This window comes from Oncorhynchus tshawytscha, unplaced genomic scaffold, assembly GCF_018296145.1.
Source record: "Oncorhynchus tshawytscha isolate Ot180627B unplaced genomic scaffold, Otsh_v2.0 Un_scaffold_1176_pilon_pilon, whole genome shotgun sequence".
NCBI classification, from domain to species: domain Eukaryota; kingdom Metazoa; phylum Chordata; class Actinopteri; order Salmoniformes; family Salmonidae; genus Oncorhynchus; species Oncorhynchus tshawytscha.
The window spans coordinates 229,468-245,000 of record NW_024609681.1 but is presented as its reverse complement, the minus strand read 5'-3'; the positions used below and the strand labels follow the sequence as shown (position 1 = coordinate 245,000).

The following is a 15,533-nucleotide window of genomic DNA, read 5'->3' as shown; positions in this document are numbered from 1 at the left end:
GTGTCTATGGGGTCATTTTGCACTTCCTAAGGCTTCCACTAGATGTCAACAGTCTTTAGAACCTTGTTTGATGCTTCTACTGTGACGGAGGGGGGAATGAGAGGGGATTGAGTTAGAGGTCTGCCAGAGAGGCATGAGCTGAACACGCGTGTTCACGTGAGTGGTAGCTTGCTTTCCATTGCATTTCTCCAGCCAAAGGAATTCTTATTGAAGATTTATGATAAAAACATCCTAAATATTGATTCTATACATTCGTTCGACATGTTTCTACGGACTGTAACGGAACTTTTTGACTGTTCGTCTGCTCGCACGTCATGAATTTGGATTACTGGGCTAAACGCACGAACAAAAAGGAGGACATAAATTATGGACTTTATCGAACAAATCAAACATTTATTGTGGAACTGGGAGTGAGAGTGTATTCTGATGAAGATCATCAAAGGTAAGTGAACATTTATAATTCTATTTCTGATTTATGTTGACTCCACAACATGGCGGATATCTGTTTGGGTTGTTTTGTTGTCTGAGCTGTACTCAGATTATTTCATGGTTTGCTTTTTCCGTGAAGTTTTTTTGAAATCTGACACAGTTAAGGAGAAGTTTATCTAAAGTTCCACGCTTAACACTTGTATCTTTTTATCAATGGTTATTATGAGTATTTCTGTTAATTGATGTGGCTCTCTGCAAAATCACCGGATATTTTTGGAACTACTGAACATAACGCGCCAATGTATACTGATTTTTTGATATAAATATGAACTTCATCGAACAAAACATACATGTATTGTGTAACATGAAGTCCTATGAGTGTCATCTGATGAAGATCATCAAAGGTTAGTGATTCATTTATCTCTATTTCTGCTTTTGTGACTCCTCTTTTTTGCTGGAAAAATGGCTGTGTTTTTCTGTGACTAGGCACTCACCTAACATAATCGTTTGATGTGCTATCGTCGTAAAGGCTTTTTGAAATTGGACACTGTGGTGGGATTAACAAGAAGTGTATCTTTAAAATGGTGTAAAATACTTGTATGTTTGAGGAATTTAAATTATGAGGTTTCTGTTGTTTGAATTTGGCGCCCTGCACTTTCACTGGCTGTTGTCATATCGATCCCTTTAGTGGGATCTCAGCCCAAAGAGGTTTTAAGAAATGTTATAGATGGAAGGAAAGTATTGTGGAAACCTACCAAAAAAACATTAGGCAACAACAAATTCAATCCCTTTTACTTCCTGGACCCCCCAAGTTGGCAGGGCAGTAGGACGTGTATATCTGTCTTTATCTTATCCCTTGTAAATAGCTGAACTTTTTCGTATATATCTTAATCTATCATTCTATCTACGAACTAAATATACTTACCTGCAACCCGCCTCACCCAATGTGGTACGGATCTGCTATTTCTATTCCTTATACAGTACCTGGAACTTCCATCAGGAGCTAGCCAGCTAACTAGCTACTAGTCTTTTGTTAGCCACGGCTAGCGGTCCTCTAGCCAGCTAACTAGCTACTAGTCTTTGTTAGCCACGGCTAGCGGTCCTCTAGCCAGCTAACTAGCTACTAGTCTTTGTTAGCCATGGCTAGCGGTCCTCTAGCCAGCTAACTAGCTACTAGTCTTTGTTAGCCACGGCTAGCAGTCATCGCCTTTTTTCCCCCCGGCATCAGCCAGCCTTAGCTCGGACAATCACCTGCCAGTCTGCACAGCGCGATACCAACCCAGAGCATATCGGAATGCTTCACTCTACAATATCACCGGATTCCTGCTAGCTGCAAACGAGCGGCTACTGTTAGCTAATGCCTCTGTCCCGAAGCAAGCACCATCTGGCCTTGAGCTAGTTCTAGGGTTACAATACCTCCTTTGCCAATTGGCCTGGACCATTTATTGTCGACACGGAGCCGGAGCCAATCCATCAAGACTGAACTGCCGACGTGACCGAGGAACCAATATACACAGGCAGATAGGAAAGCATAGGCTTTTTCAAACAGAAATTTGCATTCTGTAGCACAAGGGAGAACAAGAGCACCTCCTACCAGCTGCACACTGCCCTGAGGCTAGGAAAGACTGTCACACCGATAAATCCACGATAATTGAGAATTTCAATTAGCATTTTTCTACGGTGGCCATGCTTTCTACCTGGCTACCCCAACTATCCTGCCCTATCCTGCCCTGCCTTTCTAAGGTCTTCGAAATCCAAGTTAACAAACAGATCACCGACCCACCATACCTTCTCCGCTATGCAATCTGGTTTCAGAGCTGGTCATGGGTGCATCTCAGCCACACTCAAGGTTCTAAATGATATCATAACCGCCATCGATAAGAGACATTACTGTCCAGCCGTATTCATCCACCTGGCCAAGGCTTTTGACTCCGTCAATCACCACATTCTTATCGGGACTCAACAGCCTTGGTTTCTCAAATGACTGCCTCGCCTGGTTCACTAACTACTTCTAAGACAGAATTCAGTGTGTCACATCGGAGGGACTTGTCGTCTGGATCTCTGGCCGTCTCTATGGGGATACCTCAGGGTTCAATTCTCGGGCCGACTCTTTTCTCTGTATACATCAATGATGTTGCTCTTGCTGCTGGTGATTCTCTGATCCACCTCTACGCAGACGACCCCATTCTGTATACTTCTGGCCCTTCTTTGGACACTGTGTTAAGTAACCTCCAGACGAGCTTCAATGCCATACAACTCACCTTCCGTGGCCTCCAACAGGAGGAGACCAACCATAGATATAACACTAGAGGAGACCAACACTGGAGGAGACTACCATAGATATAACACTGGAGGAGCCCAACACTTGCAGGAGCCCGACAATAGATATAAGACTGGAGGAGACCAACACTGGAGGAGAATACCATAGATATAACACTGGAGGAGACCAACACTGGAGGAGACCAACCATAAATATAACATTGGAGGAGACCAACCATAGATATAACACTGGAGGAGACCAACCATTGATATAACACTGGAGGAGACCAACACTGGAGGAGACCAACCATAGATATAACACTGGAGGAGACCAACACTGGAGGAGACCAACCATAGATATAACACTGGAGGAGACTAACCATAGATATAACACTGGAGGAGACCAACCATAAATATAACATTGGAGGAGACCAACCATAGATATAAAACTGGAGGAGACCAACCATTGATATAACACTGGAGGAGACCAACACTGGAGGAGACCAACCATAGATATAACACTGGAGGAGACCAACACTGGAGGAGACCAACCATAGATATAACACTGGAGGAGACCAACACTGGAGGAGCCCAACCATAGATATAACACTGGAGGAGACCAACCATAGATATAACACTGGAGGAGACCAACCATAGATATAACACTGGAGGAGACCAACACTGGAGGAGACCAACCATAGATATAACACTGGAGGAGACCAACACAGGAGGAGACCAACCATAGATATAACACTGGAGGAGACCAACCATAGATATAACACTGGAGGAGACCAACACTGGAGGAGACCAACCATTGATATAACACTGGAGGAGACCAACACTGGAGGAGCCCAACCATAGATATAACACTGGAGGAGACTAACCATAGATATAACACTGGAGGAGACCAACCATAGATGTAACACTGGAGGAGACCAACCATAGATATAACACTGGAGGAGACCAACCATAGATATAACACTGGAGGAGACCAACACTGGAGGAGACCAACCATAGATATAAAACTGGAGGAGACCAACACTGGAGGAGACCAACCATAGATATAACACTGGAGGAGACCAACACTGGAGGAGACTACCATAGATATAACACTGGAGGAGACCAACACTGGAGGAGACTACCATAGATACAACACTGGAGGAGACCAACCATAGATATAACACTGGAGGAGACCAACACTGGAGGAGACCAACACTGGAGGAGACCAACCATAGATATAACACTGGAGGAGACCAACACTAGAGGAGACCAACCATAGATATAACACTGGAGGAGACCAACCATAGATATAACACTGGAGGAGACCAACACTAGAGGAGACCAACCATAGATACAACACTGGAGGAGACCAACACTGGAGGAGACCAACACTGGAGGAGACCAACCATAGATATAACACTGGAGGAGACCAACACTAGAGGAGACCAACCATAGATATAACACTGGAGGAGACCAACCATAGATATAACACTGGATGAGACCAACACTAGAGGAGACCAACACTAGAGGAGACCAACACTAGAGGAGACCAACCATAGATATAACACTGGAGGAGACCAACACTAGAGGAGACCAACACTAGAGGAGACCAACCATAGATATAACACTAGAGGAGACCAACACTAGAGGAGACCAACACTAGAGGAGACCAACCATAGATATAACACTGGAGGAGACCAACCATAGATATAACACTGGAGGAGACCAACACTGGAGTAGACCAACACTGGAGGAGACCAACACTGGAGGAGACCAACCATAGATATAACACTGGAGGAGACCAACACTAGAGGAGACTAACCATAGATATAACACTGGAGGAGACCAACACTGGAGGAGCCCAACCATAGATATAACACTGGAGGAGACCAACACTGGAGGAGACCAACCATAGATATAACACTGGAGGAGACCAACACTGGAGGAGTCCAACCATAGATATAACACTGGAGGAGACCAACCATTGATATAACACTGATATAACACTGAGGAGACCAACCATAGATATAACACTGGAGGAGACCAACACTGGAGGAGACAAACCATTGATATAACACTGGAGGAGACCAACACTGGAGGAGACCAACCATAGATATAACACTGGAGGAGACCAACACTGGAGGAGACCAACCATAGATATAACACTGGAGGAGACCAACCATAGATATAACACTGGAGGAGACCAACCATTGATATAACACTGGAGGAGCCCAACCATTGATATAACACTGGAGGAGACCAACACTAGAGGAGACTAACCATAGATATAACACTGGAGGAGACTAACCATAGATATAACACTGGAGGAGACTAACCATAGATATAACACTGGAGGAGACCAACACTGGAGGAGACCAACCATAGATATAACACTGGAGGAGACCAACACTGTTAAGGTTAGTACACACAAAACACAGGTTTGTGTGTGTGTATGTGTACGTGTATGTTTGTATGTGTATGTGTGTGTGTGTGTGTGTGTGTGTGTGTGTGTGTGTGTGTGTGTGTGTGTGTGTGTGTGTGTGTGTGTGTGTGTGTGTGTGTGTGTGTACTAACCTGAGGTAACGGGCTGGCAGGTTTGGTCAGTATCCCCCCTACATAGACAACATGTGGTAGAGTGGGCCTCGGGAACTCCAGGGCCAGATCAGTAGACAACATCCACAGCCTGCTCCCCTGAACCAGATCCTGCATGGCCACCCGCGGCTCCACACCGTGCTTCCTCATGATGCGCTCGTACTTAGGTAACACCAGGTACTGAACACCGAACCGGGACACCAGGTACACCGCCGTGTTGGTAATCCTCTGGACTAGAGACATCTGATCGGTGAGGAGAGAGTTGAACTCTGGGACGTACGATAGAGGGGCAGGAGCCCCGACTTCCGCTGGGTACCATAGGCCTGTGGAAAAGACAGCGTAGGGAACCCCGAGGATGTGAGCGATCACGAACCCACACATCTCGTTGGGGTCGACCAATAAAAGGTCAAATTTGGCATCCTTGAGTTGGGTCATGACCTCTTTGTTTCCCACAACGGCGTCGCAGTTCTGGGCGTAGTGGTCGAGGATGTCGAAGAGTTCCAACGCCGTGAGACGACCAGAGAAGATGTTGCTGACCTTGGACTGGAGGAAACTGTCGGCTGTGGAGGAGTTGAAGATGCCTGGGTAACGCTGGAAGGTGTAGTGGGGGGAGGGGGGCACCTAGAGGAGAGGAGAGGAGAGTCTTTTTATCCCAAGGGGCAATATAGTAACATGTACACAGCTAACAGTACTAGGTTACTACAGCTAACAGTACTAGACTACTACAGCTAACAGTACTAGACTACTACAGCTAACAGCACTAGACTACTACAGCTAACAGTACTAGACTACTAGCTAACAGTACTAGACTACTACAGCTAACAGTACTAGCTAACAGTACTACTAGCTAACAGTACTAGACTACTACAGCTAACAGTACTAGACTACTACAGCTAACAGTACTAGACTACTACAGCTAACAGTACGAGACTACTACAGCTAACAGTACTAGACTACTACAGCTAACAGTACTAGACTACTACAGCTAACAGTACTAGGTTACTACAGCTAACAGTACTAGGTTACTACAGCTAACAGTACTAGACTACTACAGCTAACAGTACTAGGTTACTACAGCTAACAGTATTAGGTTACTAGACTACTACAGCTAACAGTACTAGGTTACTACAGCTAACAGTATTAGGTTACTAGACTACTACAGCTAACAGTACTAGACTACTACAGCTAACAGTACTAGACTACTACAGCTAACAGTACTAGACTACTACAGCTCACAATACTAGACTACTACAGCTAACAGTACTAGGTTACTACAGCTAACAGTATTAGGTTACTAGACTACTACAGCTAACAGTACTAGGTTACTACAGCTAACAGCCCCTCAGAATGGATTAAACATGGGGAGTCTCTATAAGGGCTGCTGGGAGCACCTCAGCATACACAGCTAACAGGTTCTAGAGGTAGGTCCCTGATCAACAGCTAACAGGTTCTAGAGGCAGCTCCCCTTATCAACAGCTAACAGGTTCTAGAGGTAGCTCTCCTGATCAACAGCTAACAGGTTCCAGAGGTAGCTCCCCTGATCAACAGCTAACAGGTTCTAGAGGTAGCTCCCCTGATCAACAGCTAACAGGTTCTAGAGGCAGCTCTCCTGATCAACAGCTAACAGATTCCAGAGGTAGCTCTCCTGATCAACAGCTAACAGGTTCCAGAGGTAGCTCCCCTGATCAACAGCTAAAAGGTTCTAGAGGTAGCTCCCCTGATCAACAGCTAACAGGTTCTAGAGGCAGCTCCCCTGATCAACAGCTAACAGGTTCTAGAGGCAGCTCCCTGATCAACAGCTAACAGGTTCTAGAGGTAGCTCCCCTGATCAACAGCTAACAGGTTCTAGAGGTAGCTCCCCTGATCAACAGCTAACAGGTTCTAGAGGTAGCTCCCCTGATCAACAGCTAACAGGTTCTAGAGGCAGCTCCCCTGATCAACAGCTAACAGGTTCTAGAGGTAGCTCCCCTGATCAACAGCTAACAGGTTATAGAGGTAGCTCACCTGATCAACAGCTAACAGGTTCTAGAGGTAGCTCCCCTGATCAACAGCTAACAGGTTCTAGAGGCAGCTCCCTGATCAACAGCTAACAGGTTCTAGAGGCAGCTCCCTGATCAACAGCTAACAGGTTCTAGAGGTGGCTCCCTGATCAACAGCTAACAGGTTCTAGAGGCAGCTCCCCTGATCAACAGCTAACAGGTTCTAGAGGTAGCTCCCTGATCAACAGCTAACAGGTTCTAGAGGTAGCTCCCTGATCAACAGCTAACAGGTTCTAGAGGCAGCTCCCTGATCAACAGCTAACAGGTTCTAGAGGTAGCTCCCTGATCAACAGCTAACAGGTTCTAGAGGTAGCTCCCTGATCAACAGCTAACAGGTTCTAGAGGCAGCTCCCCTGATCAACAGCTAACAGGTTCTAGAGGTAGCTCCCCTGATCAACAGCTAACAGGTTCTAGAGGTAGCTCCCCTGATCAACAGCTAACAGGTTCTAGAGGTAGCTCCCCTGATCAACAGCTAACAGGTTCTAGAGGCAGCTCCCCTGATCAACAGCTAACAGGTTCTAGAGGTAGCTCCCCTGATCAACAGCTAACAGGTTCTAGAGGTAGCTCTCCTGATCAACAGCTAACAGGTTCTAGAGGTAGCTCCCCTGATCAACAGCTAACAGGTTCTAGAGGTAGCTCCCCTGATCAACAGCTAACAGGTTCTAGAGGCAGCTCCCCTGATCAACAGCTAACAGGTTCTAGAGGTAGCTCCCTGATCAACAGCTAACAGGTTCTAGAGGTAGCTCTCCTGATCAACAGCTAACAGGTTCTAGAGGTAGCTCCCTGATCAACAGCTAACAGGTTCTAGAGGTAGCTCCCTGATCAACAGCTAACAGGTTCTAGAGGTAGCTCCTCTGATCAATAGCTAACAGGTTCTGGAGGTAGCTCCCTGATCAACAGCTAACAGGTTCTAGAGGTAGCTCCCTGATCAACAGCTAACAGGTTCTAGAGGTAGCTCCCTGATCAACAGCTAACAGGTTCTAGAGGTAGCTCCCTGATCAACAGCTAACAGGTTCTAGAGGTAGCTCCCTGATCAACAGCTAACAGGTTCTAGAGGTAGCTCCCTGATCAACAGCTAACAGGTTCTAGAGGTAGCTCCCTGATCAACAGCTAACAGGTTCTGTAAAGGCGTTCCAGTCAGCCATAATGGAGCTGCTTGTTAGTTTGATTTACAGGGCCTAAGTAACCCACAGAGATGGTAAACAATGTTTAATGACTGTGTACGTTAGAACCTACAGTGACAAAGGACACATAGGCGAAATCTAAGGTTTGTCTGTCTCACCCTCAACACTAACACATCATGTGGGGAATTAACCCTGGGAGAATATATTTACGAGGGTTTTTTTAGAAAACGTGGTCACAAGAAAACTGAGGGAGATTTTAAGGAAATATGTTTTAGTAAAATGTTCCGATTAAATTGTTAAAAGTAGTCATTGTGCATAGAGTCGTTTGGTTTGTTAAACTTTGAAATCAGTGGTTTTTCTTAGGCAGACATTTTAAGTAAAAAAATTGCAATTCTGTTACTGTGGAAATGACCTTACGTTCAGTACAATGACCCTGCTACTTAGTATCACAATGTTACCTGGCCCACCTCTGACACCAATGACCCTGCTACTTAGTAACACAATGTTACCTGGCCCACCTCTGACACCAATGACCCTGCTACTTAGTAACACAATGTTACCTGGCCCACCTCTGACACCAATGACCCTGCTACTTAGTAACACAATGTTACCTGGCCCACCTCTGATACCAATGACCCTGCTACTTAGTAACACAATGTTACCTGGCCCACCTCTGACCCTCTACTTAGTAACACAATGATACCTGGCCCACCTCTGACCCTCTACTTAGTAACACAATGTTACCTGGCCCACCTCTGACACCAATGATCCTGCTACTTAGTAACACAATGTTACCTGGCCCAATTCTGACCCTCTACTTAGTAACACAATGTTACCTGGCCCACCTCTGACACCAATGATCCTGCTACTTAGTATAACAATGTTACCTGGCCCTCCTCTGACACCAATGACCCTGCTACTTAGTAACACAATGTTACCTGGCCCACATCTGACACCAATGACCCTCTACTTAGTAACACAATGTTACCTGGCGCCCCTCTGACAGCAGGAAGGAAGTATCATGTCCCTGGAGGTGGAGTTCTGTGGCCAGGGTCTTGAAGATGTAGAGATGGGACTCAAACATGATGGGAGGGACTACGATGATCCTGGAGGACCAGCATGCACTGGGGTACAGGGAGAGGTGGAGGAGGAGGGAGAGGAGCGACAAGGGAGGGTGCATGGCTGGGAGGAACAGCGGGGAGGAGAGGAAGAGAGAAAAAAATGAGTTAGTTGTCATAACAACAAGAGGAGGACAGAACATGTATTTATCAGGCTGTATCAGGATCAATAACATCAGGACAGAACACATAATTATCAGGCTGAATCAGGATCAATAACATCAGGACAGAACACACACATATTTATCAGGATCAATAACATCAGGACAGAATACATATTTATCAGGCTGTATCAGGATCAATAACATCAGGACAGAACACATAATTATCAGGATGAATAACATCAGGACAGAACACGTATTTATCAGGCTGTATCAGGATCAATAACATCAGGAAAGAACACATATTTATCAGGATCAATAACATCAGGACAGAACACATATTTATCAGGATCAATAACATCAGGACAGAACACATATTTATCAGGATCAATAACATCAGGACAGAACACATATTTACCAGGATCAATAACATCAGGACAGAACACGTATTTATCGGGCTGAATCAGGATCAATAACATCAGAACAGAACACATGTTTATCAGGATGAATAACATCAGGACAGAACACGTATTTATCAGGCTGTATCAGGATCAATAACATCAGGACAGAACACATGTTTATCAGGATCAATAACATCAGAACAGAACACATATTTATCAGGCTGAATCAGGATCAATAACATCAGGACAGAACACATATTTATCAGGATCAATAACATCAGGACAGAACACATATTTATCAGGATGAATAACATCAGGACAGAACACGTATTTATCAGGATCAATAACATCAGGACAGAACACATACTTATCAGGCTGTATCAGGATCAATAACATCAGGAGAGAACACATATTTATCAGGCTGTATCAGGATCAATAACATCAGAACAGAACACATATTTATCAGGATCAATAACATCAGGACAGAACACGTATTTATTAGGCTGAATCAGGATCAATAACATCAGGACAGAACACATGTTTATCAGGATCAATAACATCAGAACAGAACACATATTTATCAGGATGAATAACATCAGGACAGAACACATATTTATCAGGATGAATAACATCAGGACAGAACACGTATTTATCAGGATCAATAACATCAGGACAGAACACATATTTATCAGGATGAATAACATCAGGACAGAACACGTATTTCTCAGGATCAATAACATCAGGACAGAACATGTATTTATCAGGCTGAATCAGGATCAATAACATCAGGACAGAACACATATTTATCAGGATGAATAACATCAGGACAGAACACGTATTTATCAGGATCAATAACATCAGGACAGAACACGCATGTATCAGGCTGTATCAGGATCAATAACATCAGGACAGAACACATATTTATCAGGATCAATGACATCAGGACATAACACATTTATCAGGCTGAATCAGGATCAATAACATCAGGACAGAACATATTTATCAGGCTGAATCAGGATCAATAACAGGATCAATAACAACTCTCTCTCCCTCTCTCTCTCTTTCCCTCTTTCCATACTGTTGAATCTAACACTCAGAACCCAGTTTACAGCCTGTGTGTTTGTGTGTGTGTGTGTGTGTGTGTGTGTGTGTGTGTGTGTGTGTGTGTGTGTGTGTGTGTGTGTGTGTGTGTGTGTGTGTGTGTGTGTGTGTGTGTGTGTGTGTGTGTGTGTGTGTGTGTGTGTGTGTGTGTGACTAAATGGTCTAAGTATACAATAGGTAACTGATTAGTGGTTAAGAGGCGTTGTGAGGGTGTGTTGTCAGACTCATGATATGTGAGCTCCAAATGTTCCCTTCATAGTGCACTACTTTAGACCAGAGTCCTATGGAACCCTACTCCCTTCATAGTGCACTACTTTAGACCAGAGTCCTATGAAACCCTACTCCCTTCATAGTGCACTACTTTAGACCAGAGTCCTATGAAACCCTGTTCCCTTCATAGTGCACTACTTTAGACCAGGGCCTTATGGGGGATAATATGCCATTTGGGATTCAGATGTGTATCTGACAGGCTTTCTAACAGCGGGTCACCTGTGGCACCGTTATGTAATGTGATCTGTGTGTGAGTGGTAGAGGTTTTGTTAGGTAGCGATAGACGTGACCTGGTAAGATTATGTGGTGAGCTACAAACTTCTCTCTCTAACTCTCTCTCTCTCCCTCTCTCTCTGTCCCTCCCTAACTCTCTCTCTCTCCCTAACTCTCCCTCTCCCTCTCTCTCTCCCTCTCCCTCTCCCTCTCTAACTCTCTCTCTCTCTCCCTCTCTCTCTGTCCCTCCCTAACTCTCTCTCTCTCCCTAACTCTCCCTCTCCCTCTCTCTCTCCCTCTCCCTCTCTAACTCTCTCTCTCCCTAACTCTTCCTCTCTCTCTCCCTCCCTCTCCCTCACTCCCTCCCATTGGCAGCGCCTGATCCCAGGTAAAGTAGGAATTGTTGTTGTTTCAGGTTATGATTACTGCTTGGATAACCTTATCTACTATTCCGTTTTGATGAATGTTTTATTCTTTATGCGGTGCAGAACACCGGAAGAATCAGCACTGAATTATCTCCCTGAATCAGTGGAAGAATCACCCTGAATCAGTGGAAGAATCAGCACTGAATTATCACCCTGAATCAGTGGAAGAATCAGCACTGAATTATCACCCTGAATCAGTGGAAGAATCAGCACTGAATTATCACCCTGAATCAGTGGAAGAATCAGCACTGAATTATCACCCTGAATTATCACCCTGAATCAGTGGAAGAATCACCCTGAATTATCACCCTGAATCAGTGGAAGAATCACCCTGAATCAGTGGAAGAATCATCCTGAATCAGTGGAAGAATCAGCACTGAATTATCACCCTGAATCAGTGGAAGAATCACCCTGAATCAGTGGAAGAATCAGCAATGAATTATCACCCTGAATCAGTGGAAGAATCACCCTGAATCAGTGGAAGAATCACCCTGAATCAGTGGAAGAATCAGCAATGAATTGTCACCCTGAATCAGGGAAGAATCAGCACTGAATTATCACCCTGAATGAGTGGAAGAATCAGCACTGAATTATCACCCTGAATCAGTGGAAGAATCAGCACTGAATTATCACCCTGAATCAGTGGAAGAATCAGCACTGAATTATCACCCTGAATTATCACCCTGAATCAGTGGAAGAATCACCCTGAATCAGTGGAAGAATCACCCTGAATTATCACCCTGAATCAGTGGAAGAATCACCCTGAATCAGTGGAAGAATCACCCTGAATCAGTGGAAGAATCACCCTGAATCAGTGGAAGAATCACCCTGAATTATCACCCTGAATCAGTGGAAGAATCACCCTGAATGAGTGGAAGAATCAGCACTGAATTATCACCCTGAATCAGTGGAAGAATTCAGCCTGAATTATCAGTGGTGTAACAGTCTCTATCTACAGACCCAGTGGTGTAACAGTCTCTATCATATCCACAGACCCAGTGGTGTAACAGTCTCTATCTACAGACCCAGTGGTGTAACAGTCTCTATCCACAGACCCAGTGGTGTAACAGTCTCTATCTACAGACCCAGTGGTGTAACAGTCTCTATCTACAGACCCAGTGGTGTAACAGTCTCTATCTACAGACCCAGTGGTGTAACAGTCTCTATCTACAGACCCAGTGGTGTAACAGTCTCTATCTACAGACCCAGTGGTGTAACAGTCTCTATCTACAGACCCAGTGGTGTGACAGTCTCTATCCACAGACCCAGTGATGTAACAGTCTCTATCCACAAACCCAGTGGTGTAACAGTCTCTATCCACAGACCCAGTGGTGTAACAGTCTCTATCATATCTACAGACCCAGTGGTGTAACAGTCTCTATCCACAGACCCAGTGGTGTAACAGTCTCTATCATATCTACAGACCCAGTGGTGTAACAGTCTCTATCCACAGACCCAGTGGTGTAACAGTCTCTATCCACAGACCCAGTGGTGTAACAGTCTCTATCCACAGACCCAGTGGTGTAACAGTCTCTATCCACAGACCCAGTGGTGTAACAGTCTCTATCCACAGACCCAGTGGTGTAACAGTCTCTATCTACAGACCCAGTGGTGTAACAGTCTCTATCCACAGACCCAGTGGTGTAACAGTCTCTATCTACAGACCCAGTGGTGTAACAGTCTCTATCCACAGACCCAGTGGTGTAACAGTCTCTATCTACAGACCCAGTGGTGTAACAGTCTCTATCCACAGACCCTGTGGTGTAACAGTCTATCCACAGACCCAGTGGTGTAACAGTGTCTATCTACAGACCCAGTGGTGTAACAGTCTCTATCATATCCACAGACCCAGTGGTGTAACAGTCTCTATCTACAGACCCAGTGCTGTTACAGTCTCTATCTACAGACCCAGTGGTGTAACAGTCTCTATCCACAGACCCAGTGGTGTAACAGTCTCTATCCACAGACCCAGTGGTGTAACAGTCTCTATCCACAGACCCAGTGGTGTAACAGTCTCTATCTACAGACCCAGTGGTGTAACAGTCTCTATCCACAGACCCAGTGATGTTACAGTCTCTATCTACAGACCCAGTGGTGTAACAGTGTCTATCTACAGACCCAGTGGTGTAACAGTCTCTATCATATCCACAGACCCAGTGGTGTAACAGTCTCTATCTACAGACCCAGTGATGTAACAGTCTCTATCTACAGACCCAGTGGTGTAACAGTCTCTATCATATCTACAGACCCAGTGGTGTAACAGTCTCTATCTACAGACCCAGTGGTGTAACAGTCTCTATCCACAGACCCAGTGGTGTAACAGTCTCTATCCACAGACCCAGTGGTGTAACAGTCTCTGTCATATCCACTGACCCAGTGGAGTAACAGTCTCTATCCACAGACCCAGTGGTGTAAGAGTCTCTATCCACATACCCAGTGGTGTAACAGTCTCTATCTGCAGACCCAGTGGTGTAACAGTCTCTATCCACAGACCCAGTGGTGTAACAGTCTCTATCATATCTACAGACCCAGTGTTGTAACAGTCTCTATCTACAGACCCAGTGGTGTAACAGTCTCTATCCACAGACCCAGTGGTGTAACAGTCTCTATCCACAGACCCAGTGGTGTAACAGTCTCTATCCACAGACCCAGTGGTGTAACAGTCTCTATCTACAGACCCAGTGGTGTAACAGTCTCTATCCACAGACCCAGTGGTGTAACAGTCTCAATCATATCTACAGACCCAGTGGTGTAACAGTCTCTATCATATCTACAGACCCAGTGATGTTACAGTCTCTATCTACAGACCCAGTGGTGTAACAGTCTCTATCAACAGACCCAGTGGTGTAACAGTCTCTATCATATCCACAGACCCAGTGATGTTACAGTCTCTATCTACAGACCCAGTGGTGTAACAGTGTCTATCTACAGACCCAGTGGTGTAACAGTCTCTATCATATCCACAGACCCAGTGGTGTAACAGTCTCTATCTACAGACCCAGTGGTGTAACAGTCTCTATCCACAGACCCAGTGGTGTAACAGTCTCTATCTACAGACCCAGTGGTGTAACAGTCTCTATCCACAGACCCAGTGGTGTAACAGTCTCTATCTACAGACCCAGTGGTGTAACAGTCTCTATCTACAGACCCAGTGGTGTAACAGTCTCTATCTACAGACCCAGTGGTGTAACAGTCTCTATCATATCCACAGACCCAGTGGTGTAACAGTCTCTATCCACAGACCCAGTGGTGTAACAGTCTCTATCTACAGACCCAGTGGTGTAACAGTCTCTATCTACAGACCCAGTGATGTTACAGTCTCTATCCACAGACCCAGTGGTGTAACAGTCTCTATCCACAGACCCAGTGATGTTACAGTCTCTATCTACAGACCCAGTGGTGTAACAGTGTCTATCTACAGACCCAGTGGTGTAACAGTCTCTATCATATCCACAGACCCA

General features: G+C 45.1%; 1 protein-coding gene across 1 annotated transcript in view; it reads right to left on the bottom strand.

Moving 5' to 3' along the window:
- LOC121845469 (2-hydroxyacylsphingosine 1-beta-galactosyltransferase-like) overlaps nt 1–15,533 on the bottom strand; it is a 40,480-nt gene that overhangs the window by 1,910 nt on the left and 23,037 nt on the right. Inside the window, exons 2-3 of the mRNA XM_042316917.1 lie at nt 9,432–9,625; nt 5,263–5,901 (exon numbers count right to left, since the gene is read on the bottom strand). Of these exons, the coding sequence (XP_042172851.1) occupies nt 5,263–5,901; nt 9,432–9,623 (831 nt within the window). The 5' untranslated portion in view covers nt 9,624–9,625. The remainder of the gene's footprint in view (nt 1–5,262; nt 5,902–9,431; nt 9,626–15,533) is intronic.